At 40.3% G+C, this 27,929-nt stretch overlaps 1 protein-coding gene across 1 annotated transcript; it reads right to left on the bottom strand.

Moving 5' to 3' along the window:
- Positions 1-1,286: 1,286 nt before the first annotated feature.
- On the bottom strand, positions 1,287-27,788 carry Glrx3 (glutaredoxin 3). The gene is made up of 11 exons (XM_027930144.3): positions 27,659-27,788; positions 21,340-21,448; positions 14,559-14,633; positions 13,679-13,880; positions 9,049-9,221; positions 8,776-8,837; positions 6,650-6,707; positions 4,872-4,924; positions 3,747-3,786; positions 3,567-3,659; positions 1,287-1,538 (listed from the first exon to the last, which is right to left on the bottom strand). Exons 1-11 carry the CDS (start codon positions 27,754-27,756, stop codon positions 1,488-1,490), a joined length of 1,014 nt encoding a protein of 337 aa, XP_027785945.2. The 5' UTR covers positions 27,757-27,788; the 3' UTR covers positions 1,287-1,487.
- Positions 27,789-27,929: the final 141 nt, after the last annotated feature.

Consider the following 27,929-nt stretch of genomic DNA (forward strand, 5'->3'; position numbering starts at 1 on the left):
ATGGGGTGAGGGGTGCCTATCAAATTTGTGGTAGCAGAGATTTTTGCTTAGCAAGGTGAGGGTAAAAGTTGACATAGTAGAAAATAGAACAGGAGGCCCTTGTATACAGAAATATCATAAAAGCCACATGCAAATGATTCCAGTTTGACAGAAGCATATAAAAAAATTATAGACCCTTCTTCCATGACTCACACAGCCCTGAAGCTAATGGCTTAATAGAATCTGTTTGATTTCTACTTCCACCTGTATTTTTTGCTTACACAGTGATTTTCATTTTAACAGAAAAAAGTCATTCTCAAAAGAACCTTCTCTATACATAGTGGCAAGAAAAACTTCAATCCCGGGGCATCCCAGGTCCTAGCAGGAAACAAAGCCACATCTACTTTCCAACTGGTGCAGAACAGACCAACCTCTACAACGCACAAAGGCCATCAATCAGCTCTCTGGTCCTTACACCATCAAAACAGGAGAGAGACACAGCCCAAGTGCAGAGGCAGCAGCAGAACTCCGGTGATGGGCTGTGTGCGCGACCCCTCCACCCCTCTCACCTCAGTTACTACCCTTCCTACCTTAAGAGTGTTATGCAACTCCAGCTGCCTGGATCAGCAGGCTAGGAGAATTTAATGAAAACAGTATGTGTCTGAGGTATCACAACCCTACAACTCACAGAGATGAGTTCAAAATCCTGATAAAGGTCTCCACCAGTGGGGCAGCTTTTATCCCAAATGATTCAAGATCAAAACACTGTTGGAATTTTCATGGCCCTGAGAAAAGCTCTCAACCTATCTGAAAGGCTAAACCAGTATTCATTATAATGGTTAAAACAAGCCATGAGGCTGCAAACGGACTGACACTTTCCTGCTTTCTCATGACCACTCACTCTTCTACATACTGAGAAAAGCACCTGCTGTGACACGCTCCATGAGGAATCCCATGCCTCCTGAATGTGCCTGGTGTGCACCCTCGAACTGAGCAGGGGGTCTGAAAGCAGACCTCCTGTACTGCCTCCACGCTGTCACAGTGCGGGGCTCAGATGCCAGCAAAAGGATTTCATCTCAATTTCCCAAAGCTGCAGAGAGAACGCTCGCCAGTGAGGGGAGCTGCTGGGCTGGTATGTGAGCTGCTCAAAGGCTGATGGGGAGGGAGCACAGCACAGCTCTCAAATTCTCAATACTGATATTCCTCCAGCTACAAAAGCCCACATGTTAAGAAAGAGAGATTTAAAAGGGACTCATTACAGTAACTACATGGTTAACATCCCTACAAAAATACACCTTTTTCCACACTTATTTTAATTGAAGATGTTTATTGCATTCTATTTTTGGTGGAAAAAATGTAACATATATTTATTTAGTACAACCTTGTGAGATGCACAAATCATAACTGAGTAAGAAGCATTTTTTATTCCTAGTCCATTTCTGAGGACTAAATCATGAACTGCTCCACTGTAATTAAATATTTCTTATAATACTTGGGCACCACACTTGTTAATTTTCTCCTCTCAGTATAGGCAGCAATTCACCATTTTCTTTCAGTTCCTAAAAATAAAAAAAAGTAACAATAATGTAAATGCACATATAAAAAATGAAAACATCTTTGCAAGTCACAGCTTTCATCAACATCTGAGAACAAAAAGGAACTCCTATTGCATTTACACCCCAAGTCTTTCAACATTCTCAAACTAAACATGATGTCACAAAAACCGAATATAGCCGTTCCTTGGTATGCACAGGGGAGCAGTTCCAGGACTCCCAGGACGCCAGAAAGCATGGATGCTCAAGTCCCTTGCACAGAACTGCACAGTATTCACATACAGCCACCCACACCTTCCCATGCGACCTGTGTCATCTCCAGATGACCTATAATACCTAATGCCAAAGAAGTGTTACATAAGCAGCTGCTGTGCTGAATGGTCTAGAGAATGACGACAACGGGGGCTAAGTCTAGACGTGATCAATATGATGCTTTTTTTTTTCCCAGATACTTTTCAATCCTCCATTGGTTGAATCTGTATATGGAAAACCGCAGGTGCAGATGGCCCTGTGTGTGTGTTTACGCATGCAAGCATGTAAAATGAAAAATGTAGGTCTATTTTTGTTGCTTTAGGGTTATCCAAAAGCTAGTGTTAAACATTTTTTTCCTCCAGGAACGAGATCAGCAAAACTACCTCACTAATGTGTTTCAGAGCCATCATGGCTGCAGCACTCAGCAAGAAAAGAAGCCAGAACAGATGCAACCTCCATATGAACGCCCCACAGACAAGGTGCTCAAAAGCCCTGGCTTTGTAAACGTGCACTAGTGCCATTTCAGCTGGGATGGGGTTCCTCCATGTCATGAAAGTGCATGCTAAAAACCTTCCCTTCACAATATGACCAGAAGTAGCACTTCTTATTAGTTGTCTTCCACTTCAAAAATCAGAGATCTGACAGAGAAGACTTGCTAACAAAGCAAGCAGGAGGAAGGCCTGAGGGTAGTCTGGGCCTTGGAGGAAGCTCAGCAGCCCGCCTTCTGTGACAGTCCCAGCTTCTCAGGAACCAGCATTCCAGCTGGCCCTCCACTTGACCTACCACAGCCACCTCCCAGAGTGGCAGCAGCAGGGTAGAAGGTTTCAGGGAGTCAAAGCTGCAGCTTCCCTTTATTGTTGTGGGCTAATCAACAGAGCTGTGCAGCACACAGGTGCTAGATGTGGGGCTGCCCTAAGTTCTAGACATTGAATGTAAGAAAAGTTATATCCAACAAGCCAAAAATTAGTGTACCCATCAATCACTTGCTGAGCTCCTAAAGTACACAGAGCATCAGAAGGGATTCAGAGAATACAAGAGGAACCTCTCAACATGCTTACCATCCAACAGTTACAGAGTAATAACATCTGACTGAGGCCAGTGACCTGCAGCCACTGTGGTGCGCAGGGCAGGGCCAGTTCTGGGCCTCCAGGCTCCTGCCTCATCTTCACGCACCATGAACAAATGAGGGAGGATAAAGAAAATGCAGGAAGAAAATCATGACAACATAAAAAGAGGCACAAAAATTTCAGGAATAGGAGCAAATGTCTCTAGCTGGAGGGAGCCAGACATTTACAGACCAGTGAGTTTTACAGGATAAAGAAAACAAGTTTAATTACAGACTATGAAAGAAAATCCAAAACCAAGGGGACAAAGGTGAAGAAATGCTGAAAAGCAGGAAAATATGGAAGAAAGCTCTATGGACTTAGTGCACTATGGTTTTTTTAAGCCTGGCCACAGTCTAGGGCTCGCTGAATGCCAAGCGAGAGTTTGGATACTGGCTGGCAGCTGGATGGGAGCTGACGAGGTTCTATAGAAGGCCCAGAGCAACAGGGAAGGAAATCGCTGGCTAATCCAGGAAGAAGAGGATGAGAACAGTCTGAAGCAGCAGAGACTATGAAAAGGATGAGACTCCAAACAGAACTCCAAAACAGAACAGGCAGACTATGAGGCTGGAGAAAAGAGGAGTCCGACAACCCCAAAGTTTCCATTCAATGTGCAATGATGGTTTTCAAACGTGTCCCACTTATCAGTGCTGGAGGGTACTGGATAGAGAGTCCTTACCTTAACAATATCCAATCCTCCAACAAGCTCCCCTTTCACATACAGCTGTGGGTATGTCGGCCAATTGGAGTATGCTTTTAATCCTTGCCGAACCTAAAGAAAAAACATAATCCTGAAACCTTCCTACAACATCTACAATGAAAGCTAAACAAAAAACAAAACAGAAACCCCAGAACTTACTTCTTCATCTTCCAATATATCAAACGTTTCATATTCAACACTACAAAAAGGAGAGAACATTTTAACAGGAAATACAGTTGTAAAAGAAAAAAATTATAAGACCTATTTGGTGTTTTAAAAATAGTCAAGAAAAGTAGATATTGCTAACAAAATGCCCTAAGTTCTAGGCCAATGGAAACTGTTTCACTTCTTAGATCTGCCAGGGATGACAAAGAACAAATCACCACAGGACACAGATCTACCTGGATCTCTCTCTAGACAATAAAGGGTCAGACCCAGGGTTAGAAAAATGTTCGTAAATAACAAAGAAAGGGGTCATTAAAAAAATGACCTAAAACCAGCCAGCCTCCCCTCCAGGCCCAGGAAAAGGGGGAAGACAGAGTGGGCCTGAGGTAATAATTACGCTAACTTGACCATATTTTCCTTTATAAAATGCCACGATAATTTGAAGAAATTAACCATTTTTCTTTTTGCCTCTAACATTACATTCAGTCTAAGCTTTTAATCCTGCTAAAGAATGCTGAAGTATTTAAGATTACCTTCCCTATAACTTCATAGGGTAGGCTAATATAATCTATTTAAAGCTATGATTTAAATACAAATTATAATTTTTTAAAAAAGCAATTGTGAAACAAGGAAGAGAAGTAAAAGTAAGCAAAGCATCTGACAAGCCCAACAGAATATTTGGTACGTATCTCCAGGTAAGTGGTTTTGTTCTGAACCACAGAAGTCAACGGCAGTGTTCTCACCTGGCAGCTTCACCACGGAGCACATCAGAAGAAGAGGTGCTGCAATGTAAGTTCAACTGGACCCCTCTCAGATCCTGGTGATGGACCTTATGTGTGCCCATCAGTTTCATGTGTTGCTTAGAAAGTACAACTTTTTTAAAAGAAAATTTTAAAACAACCTATAATATTCTCCCTGTCCTATCTTTACGCATGGTGAGAACACTGGCCCAAAAAGTTCTACTTTGGTCTTAAGTTAAAGCATTCATAAAACATTATAGCAAAAATAAATAGGTTTTAAAAGTATGAACAAATCCAGACATTAAAACTGAAAAGCATTAGTGGCAGAACTAAAGTTAGAATTTTTTAAATACACCATTTGAAAACAAGATTTACATACCCAGTACTATTCAGTATTTCCAGAATTTGTTTGCTGAATCCACATTTTGCTTCCTAAATTTAAAAAATTACATTTTTTATATGTCCCAATTGTCATGATCAAAGCTAATGCTTTGTCAATCAATGCAGCGCTTGTCCAATGTCATGGCCACTACATTTGCTCGGCTCCTGTGACTCTTCATAGCCCTCTCCTTCAAGCACTGACCCTCTAGACATCTTCCCAGACACAGCCCATAGACCTACTCAGGCATGCAGCCTCATAAGGTGACATGTGCTTTAGTGGCTCATGGTCTGTGTGGTTAGAAGGTGCCTGAATCAAGTCAAGACCTTCTAGAGAATTTCTTCCTTACTTGATTTATCTGAACACACTTAACCTTTCTGCAATAACTAAAATAATCATTGTCATGTTCCCAACTTTGACCCCATTTTAAAAATTTATCTTTACATTATATGGCATCAAATTTTGGGGGTGGTTATGGAAATCTTATGCTTTTTTTTCATGCCACAGGACCCCAAATCCTAACAACCTTGTGGAAAAAAATTGATACACATAAAACATTTTAAAAGTTCCAACAATAGTGTTTCTGAAATGTATGAATTCTTTCTGGGCTTCCAGAAAAAAAAAGGACTGTTGAGAATAAAAATCTACTTTAAATAATCTCAAAAAGGGGGGGGGGGGGGGATGCCGCTTTATCATTACTAGGAGTTATTCATTTCCTCCATTTATTTTTAACAAATACACTGAACCAGTGAAAGAATCTAGATCCTAACATAGCATGGATTTCAACATGCTAAAAATTCCTATGATCTTCCTTGCTGTTATTACTTTCGTTATATTAACTAATTAGTTGTGTTAACTAATGAGTTTCATTATATTTGTAATATTAGCTTTCATATTCCTTATGGTGACCTGACTCTCAAAACAGTCCTGTGAAGCCCATTTACAAGGGGCAAAGCAGCTTTCTATGGCTGAGTCACCTGCCCAAGGTGTCCTGTCCTATGTGTTGGGCGGTTTCCTCACTCTGTCAGCCTCAGCTAGCACAGTGGTAATTTCCACACCTCCATGTAAGCCAAACCCTGTTCAGCTTTGCCTATCCTAATGACTGGCTGAGAATTCAGGAAATTTAAGACAGATTCAATTGCTACAAAACCGGTAAAATACAATATAAATGCAATGGCTAGTCTGGGGAAATTACCAACTTAATCCCAATCCAAAAGTTAATTAGTTTTACTCAAGCCATCCGTGGCAGTGATCTATCAAACTTGATATTCAAAATGATGCAAAATTAATATGTATTTTCATCAAAGATACTACAAGAACCATCTCATTATAAATGAGAATTACTCATTCATCAAACATATGAGGAGCACACACACCAAAGCCAGGGTTTGTTTCCCACCCTGGACACTTGTACTGTAAGAACCCAAGCACTACCAGCTTCCCCGCACAAAGTACACCAAAGCAGCCCACACACTCAAACAAAGGGTAATGGGACAGCAACTAGCAGACCAGCAAGTGTTAAAATAGTGTTGACCATGTTAGCTGACAAAGTTTGGCAGCAGAAAGAAATGCACCCTGCTGAGATGTTGATGATAAAGTCAAGCAAAATGTAGATTACTTTGCTTGATCTCCATAAGCACCAATTAAGGCCTGGATAACTTCCTGATACTGCTACAGCTTCATTAGCTAAAGCTAGGAAAAGAAGATTTAACTGTCCCCTTGTTGCAGATGTTAACATCAAAAGAAATTACAAATAAAACCATTTTTGAGTTCTTTACCTGTTTGTTTCCTTTCATAAAGAGCATCACAGAAGCTTTATTTGTCAGCACTTTAAGCCTGAAGAGAGAAAATTGATATAAAATGGCTCAGCTCAATTATTAAACACCACTTTTGCTCTGCATCATGAGTAACATGCGTATTTGAGGGATAGCAGGATGATAGTTCACAGCTTTGAGTGGTATTAAACAAGCAAATGCACTGACATTTTCCTTTATTTCACGCTCTCCCTGAGCCACTGTAAAACACAATATGGCTTCCTAGGCAACGAATGTTCCTTCAAGTTGCAATTTAAGCCCATCAACTCAGAGTACTAAAAAAAAAATAATAATAATAACCAAGTCAGGAAGGAATTATTCAATAGGGGGCTCATCTATTGGGCAGAATTTCCAGAACTAGATCCACGAGCCCTATGTCTCACAACTCTGCAGAGTTCTGCACTCCTAAGGCTCACAGGGCAGGCTAGAGGATGAAAGCGTTAAATCCTAGAACATCGACTAATGCTAGCTGCTAAAAAACTAATGCAATAATGACTTTATACCACCTTTCAAACCAAATAACCTAACTCCTGTCAGGAACTTTAATCATCTGTAGTTAGCCCCAAAGTTTAGTCACACAAATCTCAGAAAAAGTCAGCGTGGGGACAATGGGTCACACCACCATATTCTCACTCCACTGGTGCCACAGGGTAATTAATCTACAGCTCAAAATCTCTCTACAGAAAAGTCACAAAGAAATGCACAGATCAAGAACACGGCCACATCATCTCACCTCCAATGAAGTCTAGCCCATTCTCAGACACAGCAGCAGATGCAGAAACAGGACGTTGGCCCGCATCACTCACCCAGACCACTCTGTACTGTCAAAACACGTCACAAGCCCACAAACTCTGCTCACGAGGTACTCTTTAAATTACTATTCAAAATACACTAAATTCTGCTGGTCTATATAATCCTGGCCAGTTACTGTCTGTGTCTAAAGCATAGGAGATTTAGAAGCAGTACATTCAGAAAACGGAAGGTCCAGTGGACAAAAGAGCATAAACAGCAATGAGCATCTATTTGAGAAGGAAAATGGGTACTGAACAGCAAATCTAGACATAAAAGAACATCTGTCTTCAGAGGCTACAGCTGCCACAAGCCAAGGGCGTCACCACACTATAGGAAAGAACAAGTGAGGACCGTGTGGTCAACAAAAGGACACCACTTTCTCATTAAGAGGCAAGAAGGGCAATTAAACTTAAAAAATAAATAAATAAAACTTAAAAAAAAAAAAAAGGCAGGAAGGGTGCTGGCTGTGAGAAAACAAGCAGTAAGGGTCAAATGGACACCCACGGAGCATTAATACAGTCCTACTACCCACGGAGGACCACTTTACTACTCAAGCACGAATGAACAAGGTATTTATTATTAAACACTAGCAGAAATTTTCAAAATATTAAATGATAAGAAAACTTTAAGAGGGAGGTTTATTTTACAAACTCAAGCCCAACTGCAAATGGCTGACTTGATGTATTTCAAAATCAATTCCTTTTTAAACCTCTACATTAATCCATCTGTATCTGAATAAAAGTCCCTTTAATTCTCCCTACATACCAAAGTCCAAAATTTCTATGAGTTTCTTCTAAAGTTGACTGAGATCCTCCATAAAATAGAGAAAAGTTTTCCAGCTCCAAAATCTGCTGGATTTTAAGGTGTCATAGTTAGAAAGGCAATGAGACGTATCCAGGGTCTGATGGGAAGTCTAACACATATGCAACATCAGCTTCTCACACTGCACACACTCAGGGTTCTAAACAAGAGTGCTGTGTTGACATCCTCAGGCAAGAACCAAATAACAGGATCCTGGCTCCAAATGCAGGGAGGGAAGAAAACTTGGTTAATCCACCTGAAACCATGACTTTCCAGAAGAGCAAAGAATATCTAAGCAATCACTAAACTGTTGCTAATGCTTCTCCAGTTCAAATTAGAGTTTCCCAAGTCTGTTTAACGAGTTTGACAGCAAACAATGACCCCTGGCGGGCAAACATCAAATCTTTGATTTCTTTAAAGAAAAAGCAACGCAAAAACAGGATTTAAAAATACTTTTAAAGTAAGAGTAGACTCTGTGAAACTTCTATAACACTTACCTTTCCTCTAATTTGGGAGCTTTGGGGCAAATTGTATCTAGTTCTTCAGATGCTTCTAGCTCCTGAAATAAACATAACATACACATCAGTTTAAGAAACCTTTACTATGACATAAATCTCCATCACACCATAATACTGATCAATTACCTATTCAGAGATACTTTTATTCCAAATTGATATTAGTAAATGCAGAGATTCATGTGTACTTTAGACTAATTATAAGTATTCTCTAAATGGAATTTCTTTACAAAGTACAGATTTCTCAATCCTCACCTTAATTATATCAAGGCCTCCTATGAGCTCTCCAGAAACATAGAGCTGAGGATAGGTGGGCCAATTGGAGTAAGTTTTGAGCCCCTGCCGAACTTCTTCATCTGAGAAGATATCAAAACTGCTAAACTGAATATTATGTTTGTGAAGAATTTCCACCATCTGCTTGCTGAAACCTGCATACAGAAAAAGAAAACAAAGAATTTAGCATGTCTCTCATATACATAAACACGATTATAAATTAATTGAGAGTACATATCACCCAGTGAACACAGATGCCTGCCTTTATTCTGCCAGTGATTTAGCTGGCACAGCTGAATAATATGTGAAGAGAAGATACATCCCAAGCAACTCTCATATGACCTTGAACCACACATGTTCAGATGTGTATTAATGTGTATTAATCAAAGTTGCTCTTACCATTAGGAACATTTTTTGTGGAAGGAAATTTAGTGGCTAAAGAGCAGAGAGCTCTGAAGCTCTGGCACCATTCATCCACCGGAGGGCAGAAGGCCCTGGACAGCCACCTCCCAGTACTTCTGGACAGCCCCTCCCACTCTCCCATGCTGAGAGTGGAGGAGAGTCAGCTCTAGCTAGAGGAAAAACTCAAGACAGCAGTTATTTTTAACCCAACTGTGTACTTCCACTGCCATTTTCCTGCTTCTGAGTGCCCACTTGAGCAGTTCTCAGTCCTCAACATCTCTAAGGACAGATGAGAAATCAAGGAGGGACATCTTCTCTCTCAAGCTGAAATGGGCACAGCACATTGAATTTTAAAGCCATCTTCTCTGTCATTATATATGAACTGTCAATAGATTGACAGTGTTCTTTCTCATCTCATGTCATCACTTGACAGTTTCTTTTCTAAAACTATTTACATTCCCTAAAGTGTGTAATGTAATTTCTTTGCTACACTGTAGTGACAATTTTATGTTCCATGATTTTATTATACTTTTGTGACACATTTCTGTTCTGTACTTTCTTGACATCATCATCTTATTATAACATTAGTACTGAAGAATAAGAGTGTGAATCAGTCTTTTATAAACCTGTTAGTCCAGTCTGAAAAAAGGATATTTTTCTTTCCATAAACTAATTCTTACCAATCTTTTTTCCTAGTTTGAGCCACCCTACGCTTTCACATCTCATCATTCTTCTTTCCAAACATAGTCGTAACTCACTAGAAAATAACCTATTCTTCAGATTCAAAATTCCTATAAGACTTAACAGCATTTGCAATTATTTTCAAATCAAATCAAATCATAATATTCAGCATAAGATTAACTGAAAGATAAGCTTAACCTGATATCACCCAAAAGCATGTTTAGTATTAAAACAGATCTACAACTGAGCTTCATTTTCCAGATCTGCTGTTGAAGATGAAGCACTAGTATTTATTTGTACAGCTATAAGTTCTTTTCCTACAACAGAAGTGTTAAGTTCATGTACAGCCTGCAGTAAAACACTGATTCTGAAATTTTTTCATTCATCTGGGAGTTCATTAGTAAACAGCTAACGGCTGATTGCTGATGGTTATTCTGCTGCCAATATATTAACTCATTTCTACTGTAACTGGCTGAGAAAGAGCTTTATTTTAGCTTTAGGCAATTACATGCAGACTAGAAAGATTGATTGGTAGTATTTCATTTTTAAGGGTTAAAGTGGTAGACTGGAAATGTTTTCCTTATGGATAAAGTAGTAAGAAAGCTTTATTCTAATGACAAAATATTTACACAATTTGAAGAAAAATGCATGCAAGAAATAAAAATACTTAAAAGTAAAAAAAAAAAGATTAACTGCCACAAAGTCACCATTTCTATCTGCAGTCATGTCTACTCATGACATGAGTAATACACCTAACTGCCACATTTAATAACTATCTAACAATAAACCCCTAAAGAATAGTTCTGCAATATGCTTTTGTGACTGAAACAAGGCAGATGACTCTCACTGCAGGAGAAATTTCTATGGTCAGACACCTGCTTTGCTACAAGTCTAACTTCAACAGCTGTAAGAACTCCCCAATTACTTAATTAACTTGCTCTAAGACTTAACAATTCTGTTTAAGAAGACAGACATCTCAGTGCTTCTAGAAACTCTTCCTTCACACCTAAGTGTCCTCTCTATCTTCCCGAGCTGCACAGAACAGGGACAACCAAGTCTTTAACAACTGAGGCTCTCTCATGATACACCACAGGATTCTACAGGCAGAATCCACAGCAAAGGATGAGAAGGCAGAGCTGTGGCCTGCATGGGAGCCAGGGACAGGCTCCAGAAATGGCTTTTCCAGCTTCCTGGATTCAAATTTAAAAGTTATTTATTCATGGTTTTCTGACTTTCAGAAAGGGAGATGGGGGCCATCAATTTAAAAATCAAGTGTAGCCATAGTCTACAGTGGCCATCAAAACGGTGTTACTAAAGCGTAGTACTTTCAAAGCGAACTCTGCCAAACCAGGAGAGTGGCCACTTGAATTCACAAGGTGAAAAAAACTTGGTTTTTAATTACAGGAGCTCACCTACACTTCTTCTCTGAGGTGCTAACAAAGGAGCAAAAACAATTCTCTTCTAGGCAGGCTCAAAAAGACAGCAGAAGGAAAGGCCTTATGCTCCCAAAAGAAAGCAGCTTCAGGATGAAGTTATGCAGCAAAGCACACAGAAAGGGGAAAAAGAGCCAGGGAAGGAAGCAGCAGGGCTCAGACACAAAGGAAATGCTTTCTAAGTATCCTAAGCAGACACTTTATTAGAACCAACGCCTAAGGCAATCTGCTCATTCTATCTGCTGGGTAGGAAAGACAACACCCAAAATATCAGGAAACAGAAAAGCCCTTTAAAAATGGAGTTACAAAGTCGTAAAGAATAAAACAAGCCTTAGAACAGAAGAAACTGTACTGTTACACCATCTGCATCTAAAAACCTTCCTTTAAATTCCCTAGTTACTTATTTCATTCCCTAAATATCTATAATGCTATGTTTTTCAGATTGCTCTAAAATGTGTTAAAACTTTTTGATTTTTTTTGTGTAATCTTTTAAATGTCAGTTTTATCATAAATGAAGTTTAATGAAGTGAAGAAAAATGAGTATTTCTAAGTTTACCTCTAATTTGCTTGAATATAACATCTACATTGAAAAGGCCCTCCAAGACTGACTTTACGCCAACACTCCCAGGAGGAAATGGGGGTAGTTACTTGTGCCCAGTTACTAAGCAGGGCCAAACGAAGCTCACTCACTTGACCATGCCCATCACTCTTCCAGCACACCCTTTCCTCTTCTGGCTGAGCATCCCTTCCCCCAGCTTTGGTTTTGCCATTTGCCAGTTTCACCAAGTCATCATTCAGATCCCAAAGAGGAGAACACAGCATTAGGTTTGCTATGTAAAAACTAGCAGACAGGTTCGCCACATTTTATAGCCAGTTATACTGCCCTTCAGACTGGAATGAAGGTACTGAATAAAATTCATGAGACTGACATGAGTCCTCATATTAGGTGGGCTCATAAACTGCCAGAAATGGTTTTCATGCAACACGTCTGTTGATGCCTTAGCTAATCCTGCGACAGACCAGGTTAGCCTGTAGTCCCTTCAGAGAAGGTGTCACCTGAAACGGAAGACACTGACCAGGAAATTTTTTAGGTAGAACTAAGAAATAAAAGAATCATTTCTTCAACTTTTAAAACAGAATTTATCTTGAAACTTTACGATTAAAAGTAGACTTTTTCATAACTTAACATATAATTTGATAACCATATAGGGAAGAATTTAAAATTGAAATTTATATTGGAAGCTAGGCTATTTTTATAAAGTCACATTGGACATGTAGAAACCATATCAATTACATCCTCAATTTTATTGCCACCTATCTTAATAAGTTCCCTCCTGTGTAGTTGAAACAAATACTCTTAAGAGTCTCAATAGCATCATCAAAAGTCATTGAATGCTCAATTATGAAGCATAATAATGTTGTACCAGGCACAGTAAAAAGAAAACAACATAAACCCAATACCAGAGGGGTCAAATAACTCTAAAACTTACTTAAGGACACAATTACGAGCATCTATGTGTATAGAAAATAAGGGTACTATAAGCCAAGAATTGGGAGTCTTTAAATTACTAGCCGCTATAAATTGGAAAAGACAGCAATGGGCAAATAATGCAATCATTAGACATCAACAACAGGGAAGGCAAGAGTACACAACAGGCCCACGAACACTATGAAAATATTGCAGATTTTTAAATTACTGAATCTGATGAGTGAAGACAAGGAGGTGGCCAAGAAAGAAGCTGTTAAGAGCAAAACTACACAGGCCAAAGGCCCATCAACAGAGACAGCAATATGGCAGCAGGAACCTGATCTCAACTCCGCCACTGGTTGGCCTTGGGTGAATCAACTTCCCATCTACATGGATAAGACAAAGGTGCTGAATTAGATAATTTCTAGGACCCCTTCTGGTTCCAACCTTCTCCGAGTTTACAACGCAAACTAATTCTTCTCATCTACTTGTCTGATGCCCCTGGGAATCAGAACCTGTCTGGTTTTCTACAAGCATGTGAACAGAAGCAAAAGATGTCCACCCCAACTGCACCCTACATTGGCAAAGCACCTGCATAGCTTACACCATCTCAAGCACAGCTTCTTACCACAGCGAGGTTCTTGAGGGGTTCCTTTCATGAACAACATGCAAGGAGCAGCGTGCGTTAATTTCTTCAGGCGAAGGTTAAGATCTTCTTTAAGATGCTCATTAGCACTAGGTGGAAAGGAGCCACTAGATGCGTGTCGCTGCACTTTTTTGGTCAACTCTGGAGCATGTGCACCATCTAATCGGTCAATTTTCTGAGAATTCTAAAGTTTAAAATGTCATTTAGAATACATGTGGCATTCCTTCATCAGAGAGATTTTAGACTCAAATTATAGCGAGTACATACATAGTTCTAGTCAATTTTTAAACAAGTCAACACTGTTACTGGAGAAATAAAAACCTGATTATCAACTGCCTGAAAGGCACTCAATTTAGAAATACATGAGCCCTTTTATTGAGAATGTGTGATGAAAATACTGCACCACCACAGTCAAACCATCCAAAAAGATCTTCTCCCACACTCGCTGGGATGCATCTATTACTAAGTATGAAGTATCTGAAGAACTATGGTAATACCATGGGTACCCTGAAGCAAAGATTTGCCTCTGCTTCCTAAAAATCATCAATCAAGCCAGAACCAGCTACATGCTTCATAATGCTTAGGCACATGCCCTAAACAAGCAACTTCTGATTCAACACAAGGGAACATTACAATTTGCAGCCAAGGGTCTGTACTTTGGTTAAGAAGTAACCACCTGGCTTTTCTCTCTGGCCCTTCTCATCAGCATCAGGGCAAACAATGAGACCACTGGGGAAAGTGCAAGGCCAGGAAAAACCAAATGCCTCATGTTAAGGGGTCCAGAAAGAGTAAAAAGGAACCAACATGGACAGTCCAATGGCCCACTAGAGATGGATGTTCTTGTACCACCCTTTATCCTTACCTTGAAAAACAGAAAGGTGGGAACAGAAATAATTTCATATTTTTCAGATACTTCAGGAACAGCTTCAGCTTCCAACTTTAAAATAAAAAAAGAATTTAAGCTTGATTATTACAAGGTCCTTTTTTACTGCTTCAACATGTAAATCAGTTTCACTTGTATTACCCCTCCAAGTAGCTGGCGTTTTTAAGAGTATGGCAGAAAAGTCTACGACACATTTACATTGAAATGAGACTCACTGGGCTGGCATGCCATCCACCGGAGTCTGCAGTGTCAAAACAGGTTCAGAGGTTTTTATTTTGTTGCACATTTCAAAAGATGCCTGGAGGCTGTGAATAAAATTTTTGGTGCACTAGTGACCTAGTAAATTTTCAATCATATGCAGCTACTACTATATTGAAATCCATAAATCACTGACCCCAGTTATGTCATGATTACAGTGCTTATTTTCTGCCCACAGCAATTCTTGCTGTTTGCTCTATTGACTAATTTCAAGAGGCAGTACATCATGACTGACAGTTGCAGCCTTCTGCAAATTATGAAGCAAAAGGAGTATTTCTTCAATAAACTATTGATGTCTGATAAATTTTACTTTTAACTCCTACAAGGCTGCTGGACACTAGGCAGATATCTTGCCAAGTTACTTGCTTCAGGTCTATTCATACATGGAAATTCACTGTAAGATGATTATACTCTGTCTGATGATTTCCTTGAGGCTCCTCAACAAGATATAATGTGATATCTGACGACGTGGATATGAAGGACATTTAGAAACACAATTTTGTAAATAATTAGAACACAATTACTATAAGCTATTTATGTAGGTCTTTATAAACTATACTTTGAGAAAAACCAAGATATATTTTTATCTCACAGGACTGTCAATTTAATATAAACTTTTTGAAACCAATAAAAACCTACATTCACATTATACCTATAGGAAATAAAATTTATTGATAAATTGTTAAAAAGTGCTTAAAATATACACACTGAATTTCTTCAAGAGTGAGATATCTCCACTGGGCCTGGAATACTATTTTTATCTACAGCTTTACCAGTCAGGTGATTTCCATTAGATTGAAACTCAATGCAGAGGGAGGCAGCCATCTGTCTGTGATCTATGCCTTCCACCTTACACATTTTTAGATGCTGCTCCACTATCTTGTTTTATCTCTTTAGAGCACCCTTTTGCAACAATATTTTTAATTAATTTCCATTTTTAAAAATGCATTCTGTATCTTAAATTAACATCAACCATTCAATAATCTGAAAAAGGTGCAAAAAAAGATGTTTTTCTCAGACAGCTGTTCAGAACACACTTTTTCTTTAATTTTAGAAATGTATGCACCATTCTCTTTAAGACATGCAATTCTGCACTCTGAACAAGAATGCCAGAGAGGCTGAAAACAAGGGCATGTCCACAGTGTCACTTCGGCTCATTAGCCCTTCCTTTCGGCTACCATCTGTGGAGCACCCACCACATGCTGGGTATTGTGCCGAGTGCCATAAAGGTTCCTACCCTTGTACTACTGGAGTCTAACAGAAGAGACAGACATCCCATCACCAAGCAATGCCATGCAGGAAAGAGGCAGGGTGGTCTTAAATCAGAAAAATATAGACAGCATCCAACTCGTACAAACTCCTACATGCTTTCAAAATCTGATCTCTTCTGATTTTCCTACTGGTTTCCCACAAGGTCTTAAGACAGCTCTTCCTGAAGCAAATCACTTGCTGTTCCTACTGAAGTCGAAGGATCACCACAAGTGCCTCCCTTCAAATCAGCTCCCAGAATACAAATCTAAGGTAACGGTAACAAACAATTCCTACAGAACAAGGAATAGGAATACAGAAAAAGGCACAACATCCTCCAGAATGTCAAAGGCACCTAAAGTCCTAGACCTCTGCAGGGCTGGGGATGGAGGTCAGCAGTAGAGTGCTTGGCAAGCAAGCACAAGGTCCTGGGTTCAATCCCCAGCACTGTTTCTCTTTTTGCTTTTTTAAACCCTTTTCAACATGAAAATTCTTTGAAAATATTGGATCTAATACAACATAACAATTTTAATCACAAATAAATATTTTTAAATGATCTGCAGTCAAAAGAACTCAAAAGATAACTAACAATAGCTACCTTTCATAGACAGCCTACTGTAAACTATGACCCTTTTGTAGCCTCCTACTTTGAAAGGTATACAGCACATTATCACCCTAGCTTTAAAGCTGGCAAGGTAAAGAGGAGGTGTGATTAATTTTAGACGTCAATTTGACTGGGTTCACATTATACCTATAGGAAATAAAATTTAACTAATAAAGCATTATCCTGGGTGTGTCTGCAGGGTATTTTCTGAAGAGACTGGCATTTAAAATCAGTCGACTGAGGAAGGGGTATCTACCCTCACAATGTGTGAGGGCCACATAATAGGCTAAAGCCCCAAATAAAACAAAAATGCAAAGAAAAGGCAAAGTCATGGGACACCCATCTCCAACCCTTGGCCATCAGAATCCCAGGTTCTCTGGCCTCTGGCACTTGTCCCAGTGACCCCCACGTTCTTAGGCTTTGGGCCCCAAACTATAGAGTCACACCATCAGCTCCTCAGTTCTTGGGCCTTCAGACCAGAGCAGCTTCTCGGCTTCTTCAATTTGCAGAGGGCAGGTGGTGTAGCTTCTTGGCTTCCATGACTAGGTGAGCAGATTTCCACAGTAAATCCCCTCTCATACAGCTCTCTCTGTATACATAGATCCTACAGGCTGTTTCTCTGGAGAACCCTGACTAATATAGAAGATCATGGAGTAACCTGTGTCCACGGACACACAGTTAATAAGTGGTAGAACTAAGCACAGTGTGCATGCCTGTCATCCCAGCTACTAGGTAGGCTGCAGCAGGAGGATCACAAGTTCCAGGCCAGCCTTGGAAACTTAGCAAGACCCTGTCTAAAATACAAATAAAAAAGAGCTGGGGGTGTAGCTCAGTGGTAGAGCATCCCTGAGATCTCTACCCACTAGTACAAGAAAACAAACAAAATAAGTGGCAGAGCTGAGAAACCATAAAATCTATGCTTCTTTCCACTATATCACAGTTAACTTTTCTTCTACTACAATCAAAAAGATAACACTTTAAGAACTGGATTTATATGTGCCTTTGAGACCAAACAAACATGAACACTTTCAGAATGAAATCTGAATCTCCCTGGTGGAAACCACTTGCTTCTACTCCAAGAATCTCAAGCCCTGGATTCTTCTCACCAACCATTCTGTGTATGCATGAGAAGGAATGAAGTCAGGGAAGCATGAGGTTAATCCAGAGGTGGGGAATTCTCTCTATTTCACTTCAATTTAGCAGGGTCACCAAAGACTGGCATAACAGTTACAGTTCACAGCCACAATTTACTCTAGGCTAGACACAGTTCCAAATGTTTCATGTACTGACTCAATAGCCTCTCAATAACAGGTACTATCATTAGAACCATTTCACATTGTGATTGTACAGACATTTAGAAACTAGACATTGTGAACTGTATCTTTAAGTTAGTTGCCTATTTTCAAAATATTTTAAAATAAAACTATAAAGATTCCCCTTTTTTAAGGAGAAAAAAATACATATTTCAGTATGTTAACTCCTCAATGCCCTTAACTTTTTACCTTAAATTATAATGTACATCAGACATAAGTACAGCAGTTATTATACAAACAAACTTAATATTAAATGAAACACAACAGCATAAAAAACTAACCAATCAGCCAGCTGCTAAGTCCGATCTGGGGAAATTTTGTAGTACAGTGCATTACATGATAAAAGAGAACCACAGGGGAAAAATCCATTTTCAGATCCATTTGATTTGTTTCTCAGATATACCCAGCAGCACTCAACTTGTTCATCACCATGTACTACTTCCTCCTTCTCACCTCCTCTGCCAGATACCATATTCTGAAAGATTCTATCAACTAATTAATTGATAAATGTATATGCACATTATAGGTAAAGTACTAACAAAATCTTTTATTTGAAAAGAAAAGACATCTGACATGTTTTCAATTCTATTCTGAATAAACATAAGGTTTCTATACAACAGAAACAACTCATCTCTGTCCTCTAAGACCTCGGAGGTCTGAGAGCCTGGGTAGAGCCCACACCTTAGGATTCCAACCAGATAACAGTAGCCATTCAGGCAGCTGGAGGACCACCCATCCTAGACAGCTGTGGCACCCAGGGGGCATCAGTGCACTTCCTAGTCTTCATCAGGACAATAAGAGGCTCAGAGACAGTGAGTGTGAAAGCCTTGCCTTTCAACATTCACACCAAAACTGCACAACTAACTTTTCTAAGGTGATATTTTTATTCTCTCCTACAAAATAAGAAATTGTTGGCAGTCAGAGGACCTTACAATCTGCCATCTGAATGATTTATTTAAAGTGACTATAGAATTACTGCTCACAGTGGTATCAGACTTGGTAGTGAGGTTTTAAGTTGTTCCAAGTGCTTAAGTGTCTCAGTGAGCCAAGGACTGGAAGCCCTTGGAGCTACTTGGGTTGTCAGGGCACCTAAGTCTGACAGCACCTTATTTAAATGACTCTGTAAAAAGATCACTTATTTAAGTGACTGTAAATCTCACTGACAAAAATGAACTAATCCCTACATTTTACAAGTCAAGTCAAAAATGCCAAACTACTGTATTATCTTAAAAAAAAAAAAAAAAAAAATGAACAAATCACATTAGAAGACACAGACAGGGAAGCTGGGCGGCATGCCCTGGAGTCCCAGCTACCTAGGAGGCTTTGGCAGGAGGATCACATGAGCCTAGGAATTAGAGACCAGCTTGGACAACATGCTGAGACTCTGTCTCAAAAGAGACACAGATAAAGGCAGCAGAACATTAGTCCTATAATATAGAAATATTTAGAAGCCCCTATTAACAAAAGAAAGCTGTTTCAAAATGAACTGCATGACTCTTACTGGAAAAGGCCAATGATTTCTCAAATATTTCACTTCTTATTTGTTCACTGTAGTTCAGCAACTGCCTTTTAACTACCTACTTTACAAACTCCATGCAAGTTACATTTGCCCTCGATGTCTAGTGAAATACCACAGAATGAGTTTCTGCAAAGTGATGGCTCTTAAAAGAATGAGCAACCTGGCACTGCTGTCACCCCACAGGGGCAGTCACGCTCAGGTGCCCCAATAACCCAGCAACACCCAGGGCTTCCAATCTTGGCTCATTGAGACACTTAAGCACTTGAACAACTTAAAATCTCACTACCAACTCTGATACCAATGTGAGCAGTAATTCTATAGTCATTTTAAATAAATCATTCAGATGGCAGCTGAGAACAATGTGTTACCTAAACCAGTAACACTATACACATAAAGCAGACTTCAAACAATTACCATCATCTTGATTAATCTTACGATTGGATGTTTAATCATTCATTTCACTGGTAATCATTATCTTTTATCACTGACCAAACATGCAGCTTTAATGTCCCCTTCTATTATTTATATTGGACATTTTAGGGTTACATCCTAAGGTTACATTACACATTTCGTTGGAATTTTAAATAAGTCCTTAAATTTTAAAAAGCTGACTATTATATTCATATTTGTTCCATATGCATAAAGAAACACTGGAAGGGTTCATGCAAAATTAATGTAAGCAGTTACATATGGGAAGGGACAACAGAGCTGATAGGCAAGACACGGGTGAGAAGCATACACTGTTTGGATTTTTGAGCCATCAGAGTACAATACCTATTTAAAGCCAACATCTTACAGAAACTGTCTGAAAATATTATCACCAACTATATAGAATTCTGTGTTTTCCATTCACATAAAAAGAGGCATTCAAACCAACAATAAAAAATTAAAAAAAAAAAAAAAGGCATTCAAATAGTTCATTTCATTTTTAAGCCTACATGTGGGTATACTTGTTTATGTGAAGTCTGAACTCAGAAATTCTGGTTTTAAAAAACAAGGCTTTGGTTTTTCTGCTTGCTTTGAATCTTAAGGATTCAGACTTCTGAACACATATGCCTGCCTTCCCAATAATTCATTATTCTCAACTCATATTTTAGCCTTGATGCCTAAATCAGTACCAGCTCCTCAATGACAACATTAAATGTGTTAAATCAAGTGAGCTAACCCACAGTCAAAACTATCATTTTCCTAGTACTTGTCTGCTCAAAAGCAAAACCACACAAAACCAGAATAAAAACCAAAGGAGGGGACTGAGAGCAGAGCTCAGAGGCACAGTATGTGGTAGCCCAGGTTCAATGCCCAGCATCAAAAGGTGAGGAAAGGGAGGTGAGGAAGAGACTGCCTGGCTTCCCTTTCCTCTGCGTCCTGGACAGGTTAGATTTTCAGCTTCCACAAGTTTGCATTTACCCAGTCCAGGACAGCAATTTCATCCTTTCCCCAGGCTACAGCAACCTGTACAGACCCTTCAGGAAGCCTTTTCCACATCCCACCCAGCCTTTCCATGAATTAAGTCTGGTTAATACCTTAACTATCCTAAAGCCACAATTATCCAGAGAATTATCTCACCTGCCCTTTCTCTCAAATAACTCTGCCTTTGCCCAACCTGATACTTCCCATCCAAGTATACCAGGGAAAGTGTGGTGATTTCTATACTAACTTGAGAAATGCAAAATGACTTTAAGAGTTTTAATTATAGTCTACTGCAAATATCCCAATGCTACTTATAAATATTTGGAATTCCACAACACTCCTTTGTATTAGTTAATAAAATCTAGTCAAATCCACAACATAAAACACATAACACTGAAAATACAATACCTTCACAAATGAAACTTCACGGTGTTCTTTAGCTAACTCTGCCATTACATCGTTCATCTGTGCACACTGTGGAGCCCATGGCGCCCAGAAATGGATCACAAGGAGGGACCTGTGAGTTAATGAAACAAACTTCTTAAAAATTATATTAACTTTGGAAATAAGTAAATACTGATGTAGATCAATACTACTACAAAAATAAAACCTTTAAAAGAACTGCCTAAATTGTTTAATATTGTAGGATTTTGGTATATTATAAGCAGACTGAATTCAAGAACATTATGCACAGCCTGAGACCCTTTTGGATGAATTTTCAAGTCAATATTTCTTAAATTAACAATTAGCCCATGTAGCTAGGCATGGGGTACATGCCTGTAATCCCAGCAATTTGGGAGGCTAAGGCATGAGGCAAGAAGATCAAGTTCAAGGCCAGCCTCCATAACTTAGCAAGACTGATCAAAATTAAAAAAATAACTTTTAAATTTTTGTTTAGTTGTTGATGGACCTTTAATTCATTTATTTATTTATATGAGATGCTGAGAATTGAACCCAGTGCCTCACACGTGGTAGGCAAGCGCTCTACCACTGTCACAACCCAGCCCCAAAATAAAAAATTTTTTAAAAAGGGCTGAGGATGTAGCTCAGTGGTTATGCACTCCTGGGTTCAATCCCCAGTCGCCCCCACCCAAAAAAAAAAAAAAAAACCTAGCCTGCATAAAGTGGTTCTGAATGTCCATCCATCTCAATTAATAGGTTTATAAATCAACTCTATTTTCAGACTCCTAAGGAATTTCTGTATTAGGGGCACCATGTTTGTGAATATTAACATATTTACTTTTTTTATACATAGTATTGTGTGGAAAAGGGGGTATGATTGTGACCATAGGAATAACAATAAAATGTTGAAAGCAAAAAAACAAAAATGTCTCTTACAAAAACAGCCTCTTATAATTTTAATATTATACCACAAATGATTTTCTAAGTGGTTTAGTATGAACAGATAGAATAGCGGATTAATAAATTACTGGCTATGTTCTTAAGAGCCTAAATGCATATCTACCTTAATCATTTTTTTTATTTTTTTTAGGTATAGATGGACACAAAACAATGCCTTTATTTTTATGTGGTGCTAAGGATCGAACCCAGGTCCCACCCGTGCTAGGCAAGAGCTCTACCACTGAGCCACAATCCCAGCCCCTTAATCATTTTCATACAAATTAATTGTGGCAAAAATAGCTATCTTTATTTCTATCCTCATATCCAACCTAAATTAATTTAGTTTTATAGGATGCTACATTCAAACACTATCCTCCTCAAAAAAAAAAAATTGAGGGAAAAAAGTTACATAGAGGAAAGAACCAAGGACAACCAATGTTTGAGAGGAAAAAAAAACTTTTAGTTTTTGTTTTTTTTTTAGTTGACGGACCTTTAATTCATTTATTTATTTATGAGGTGCTGAGAATTGAAGCCAGCACTATAAAAGCCAATGAAATAACAGGTGAGAAAAGAGGAGGCCCATGTGAGGAAAGTGGAAGCACAGGGAGGATGAGGAGACTGTCAGAGGCAGGGTTTAGTGACGGTCCAGGAATAGGCGAAGTCCAAGGCTAACTCCAGCTCTGGCTAGAGACTGAGGGCTGGAAGTGGCAATGGCCTCGAACTCTAGCACAAAGCTGTCAGCCTGGGAGGAGAGAAGTCTAGTGGGCTTTCAGTGAAGATATCTGCATTTGACCTACAGATCTGGGTGGGAAAAAAAAGCCACACCATGTTGCAGAGGAGACAGACTGGACCCACGGTCAGACCTCAGGGCTGACCAACACCAAGTCAGGCCAAGTGGAGGACAAGGAAAGGAGGCCTAGAAGTAGGAGGAGGTTAAAGGGTCTCAGAGAGGTGTGAGAAGGAAGAGTGGGTTGAAGTTACAGTTCACCAGTATGGCATTTGCCTAACATACACAAGTCTCTGGAATCAATGCCCAGCACTACAAAACACAAAAAGGAGTAACAACCATTAAATGCATCAAGAAAGGGCAACTAACATTACCAAGAGGAATGTGAATGGGCTAACAGAAGCACATCAGTCAGCAGCAGAGGCAGACTGAAGGTAAGAAAGCAGAAGCTGCTAGAAATCTACTTCAAGAGATTTGTACCATGCACAAGAAAAGGACAGATCTAAGGAATCAGCTTTTAAAAAAAATTCTTGATACAAGGAAATCTTCATATGCGTATTTTGTGCAGGGACAATTCAAATGGAGAGGGAGAGGCTGAGGACCAGAGAGACAGCTGAGAATGCATGGTCTACAAGGAGGCAGGAAAAGGGCCTCCAGAGTAGAGAGAGGGGCAGTGTCCTCTGTATCAGAGCCAAGGAATAAACAATGGGTAAAGCCATAGCTGGGTGCCTATAATCCCAGCAGCTCGGGAGGCTGAGTCAGGAGGATTGTTGAGTTCAAAGCCAGCCTCAGCAAAAGCAAGAGGTAAAGCAACTCAGTGAGACCCTGTCTCTAAATAAAATACAAAATACAGTTGGGGATGTAACTCAGAGGTAGAGTGCCCCTGAGTTCAATCCCAGGTACACCCCCCCCTCAAAAAAAGGATGGGTAAAGTCATGTATAAGGAGCAGGGGATCAGGCTGCTTAAAGTTCTTTTCTCTCAGGTACAAAGCAAGGCCATCTGCTGAAGGGAAGAAACTGAAGGACAGCAATCACAGGTAGGACTGATAAAGAGGGGAGAACTGCTGGCTGCACAACAAAAGTCTAGGAGGGGCTCCAAAGGAAAGCCCGCCTATGGCAGCAAAGGACATATTGTGGGGCCCCCACCCAGCAGATCATGATCTGCATTCAACAGATGGTGGCAGCAGCAGGGGAGGGTGAGCAGGTGTTCAGTATGGGCTTTGAAACATTTAAGAAGCAACAGTGATACTTAACAGTTTTAAAATGATGCGAGTATTGACAATCATAAAGGTCAGCTCCAGGACTAAAGAGGTGAAAATTAAAAAGGATAGGAAAGGAGAAAATCTCAGCTATGTTGATTTAGTATTACAATTCTCATGTTGACACAATACATCAAGACAGTCTTTTAAGGCTTTTATCTTGAGAACATGACTGAAGTTGAGGGTACTAAAATATCCCTGATCTGTGTTGTTCTTCAGTGTGATAGGCTAGAAACAAATACCATATAACTGATTCTTGTTTAGATGGGGTGTTAGAAATTGAGAATCAGGCAGATTCATGTGCTCTAAAAATGACCCTAACCATGATGACCCTAGCTGGGTGTAATCCCAGCAGCTTGAGAGGCTGAGATAGGAGGATTGCGAGTTCAAAGCCAGCCTCGGCAACAGTGAGACGCTTGTCTCTAAATAAAATACAAAATAGGACTGAGGATATGCCTCAGTGGTTCAGTGCCCATGAGTTCAATCCCTGGTACTCCCCAGCAAAAAAATTAAAAAAATAAAAATAAAAATGACCCTAAAGTAAATTGCTTCAAAAAATTATATCCCAAAAAATCCTAGGTGGGGATTTGAAATTGTCATCAGTACTTACATAATTCAAATGGAAATAAAAGAAGCCAAATAAAAGAATTGAAGCAAGGTCATCTTGAGATAAACCCTGACTCAAGCTTTTGCAGAACTAAGGTGTCCTTGCTGGACAGTAGAAGAATCGAAACATGTGAAGTTCCTCAATTAAAAATGTACTGACAAGGAGGGATGGAAGGAAGGAACAGAGGGCAGAAACTGTGACTCTTTTACAGAAAATTCAAGAGCACTAATCTACAGTGACAGAAGAGATCTATTTTTGAAGAAGGGGCTAGAGGAACCCCTGGGGTTCTATTTTCCTATTTTGAATGGTGGTTACTGATATGCATACAATTGTCAAAATTCATCACATCTGACAATGAAGATCTGTGCATTGATATCTCAATTATTTAAAGCTGGTACATCAATTTTCACCAAATTGACAAAAGGATTTCTAAAATCAAAATATTTAATGATAAAAGATGGTGAGAGAAGCACTTCCATATCTTGCTGGTAAAAACTGAGATCTTCCAGAAATTCCACACATATATGCTGATACCTATTCCAAGGAAACAATTTAAAAGACAAAAATTTATGAATATGAATTTCCCATTACTTTACATAGCTAGTAACTGGAAAAATCTAATGTTCAACAATGTAGTTTTTTAATGGTCATAACAAAATATTATAAAGCCACTAAAAATCAAATTTTCAAGGAATTTTTAATGCCATGGGGAAAAATATCACAATCTGATTACATTTTTTAAAAATTAGAATAGGTAACTAGGCTTTGTAATATTATAAGCCCACACGAGTTTAAAAAAAAAAAAAAGAAGAGTATGCAAATAAGCCTGAATTCAAGTTTCAGCTACATCACCACCAACATGGCTTTGAAGAGTAGTTTAACTTCCCTGCACTCCCACATATGTGAATAGCATTACCTAACACCCTGAGATGTTAAGAACAAAAACATAAAAGTGTCTTAGTTATACTAAAAGCATAATTTTAATGTTAGTAGTTAGCCATGATACTCACATATCATGCTTTACTTTCAGTATCAATTAAGTATATTATATCATATATTATACATCCAATATTATAATGACATATACCTGAAACAAACAAAATAATGTCCTCTTTTGGATTATATATAACAGTATTATCTTCATCTTCATGGATTGATTGTTCAATATGCCTAATGCATTGTTTAAAGAAAACACTTAGAGAAAGATCAGGATGAAATCCTCACTTGCGAGATTTCAGACCACATAATCAATCTTGGTTCTTCATCAATACAACAGTTGTTTTTCTGTTTTTACAGGTTCTGCTACTTCAGTTTTTCATCTGCAGTTAACACTACCATTTACTATCACATGCTAGACTCAAGTATTTTTAAAATGGGTAAAACCTCTTAATTACTCTGCAAATGTGTAAACATCCCCATTGTATAACCAGCTGAGGTTCCAGTAACTTACATATACATCTAGTAATTCCTATCAAATTTTAAAACTGAAAAGCAATGACTTGAAAAGTTCATTTAAAGTGTTACATGGAATACTACTTAATGTTCTTAAATGTTTCTATTTTCACAAAGAGCAGCAAAGGTTCCCTCCTTCCCCAGATGTCACACTTCATTTTCCAAGTGCCCATTTAGCCTGGTGACCTTGAAGAATTTAGACTACTGGGTCATCTCCAGGGCAGACCACAAGCAAGAATACATCCAAAAAGTATATGAACTTGAACTTTCCCCATTAAGGATTGTGAAACACACAAAAAATAGTCTTCTCAATGTAATGGTAAATTCAAAACATTTAAGGACAGGTCCACACAAGTCCTTAAATGTTATTTAAGGGTTAAATTTCATTAGGCCACCTCTGGTGTCCTTCACTGTTGTGCTGCCTGAACATGTGTTGGTTAGTTGGATGAATCAGAACCCAGCTTCCATCAATGAGTAATGTCATCTATCCCCTTAAAAAAAAAAAATCGCAGGTAAAACTGAAATGAACGCCTAAAGAACTGTTTGTTTCATTCGTTTTTGGTGCTGGGGGTGGAACCCAGAGCCACCACTAAGCCACACCCCCGGCCCCCAAAGACCAGTTTTAACTCACACTTGAACTTCCTCACATCGGCAGCGCAGGGCGCTTCCCGCTGCCAGTCCCGCAGCAGTTTACACTCGCCGTCTCCATGCACCCGAGGCAGGCACTGAGCCCGAGGCTCGGTTACTACCGAGGTTACCCGCCGAGGTTACTTGCCGGGGTTACCCGCTGGTGGGCGGCCGAGTTGAGGGTCCCAAGAGAGGGACACCGGAGCAAAGCGCCAGCAGCACAGCATAGCGTGGCCCCCACGACCCGGGTCGGGCAGCACAGCGGTCCAGCCACCCCAGCTGCCCGCCCTCGCGCCCACGCACCCCAGGGTCTCCTTCCGCAGTCCGCTCAAGGGCGAGAAGCACGTGCGCAGCCCGGGCGCCCCCAGCCGGGCCGGAAGCCGAAACGACAACGGGCTGGGCGGAGCGCGACCCGGGCGGCCCGGTGCGCCCTTCTCCGGCGGCGGGGAGGCTCCGCGGGGGTCTCTGCCCGCCCCGCGCCGCCGAGTCACGGTCCAGCCCGGCCGCCCGGGCCAGACGGCGGGGGATCCCGGGTCCGGGCAGCCGTGAGGCCGGGCGGCCGCCTGCTCGCTGTCCCGGGAGGGGCGGGCTTCGGGAGCCGGGCGACGCCGGCGCGGCCCGAGGCCCAGGCCCGCCAGACGCCAAGGGGCCGCCCGCCCCGCGGCCCGACCTCCCTCCCACCACCTGCCATCCTCCACCCACCGCCCAGCTTACTTGGCTTTGAGGCGCAGCAGCTCCTCAAACTGCCCGGCCGAGCGGACCTCCACCACCGCCGCCGCCGCCTCGGCAGCTCCAGCCGCCCCCGCCGCCATGCTGCAGCCGCCAGTCAGGAGCAGTCGAGCGCTGGCGGCTCGATGGGGTGGGGCGGGGCCAGAGCGCCTGCGCGCGGGGAAGCCCCGCCTCTCCCATCGAGGCCCCGCCCCACCGGAGACCCGGAAACCTGGCGCGGGGCGGGGTTGTGCCGCCAGCTTCTGAACTTTCCTCC

This window comes from Marmota flaviventris, chromosome 4 (genome assembly GCF_047511675.1).
Source record: "Marmota flaviventris isolate mMarFla1 chromosome 4, mMarFla1.hap1, whole genome shotgun sequence".
NCBI lineage: Eukaryota > Metazoa > Chordata > Mammalia > Rodentia > Sciuridae > Marmota > Marmota flaviventris.

What these genes read in the sequence shown, in the direction of transcription:
- Glrx3 (XM_027930144.3), bottom strand. Translation starts at nt 27,756, where the DNA reads ATGGCGGCGGGGGCGGCTGGAGCTGCCGAGGCGGCGGCGGCGGTGGTG. An exon ending in CTGCTGCGCCTCAAAGCCAA is followed by an intron (nt 21,449 to 27,658) that starts GTAAGCTGGGCG and finishes ATTAACTCACAG; the next exon opens with GTCCCTCCTTGTGATCCATT. An exon ending in ATATATTGGAAGATGAAGAA is followed by an intron (nt 3,660 to 3,746) that starts GTAAGTTCTGGG and finishes TTTTTTCTTTAG; the next exon opens with GTTCGGCAAGGATTAAAAGC.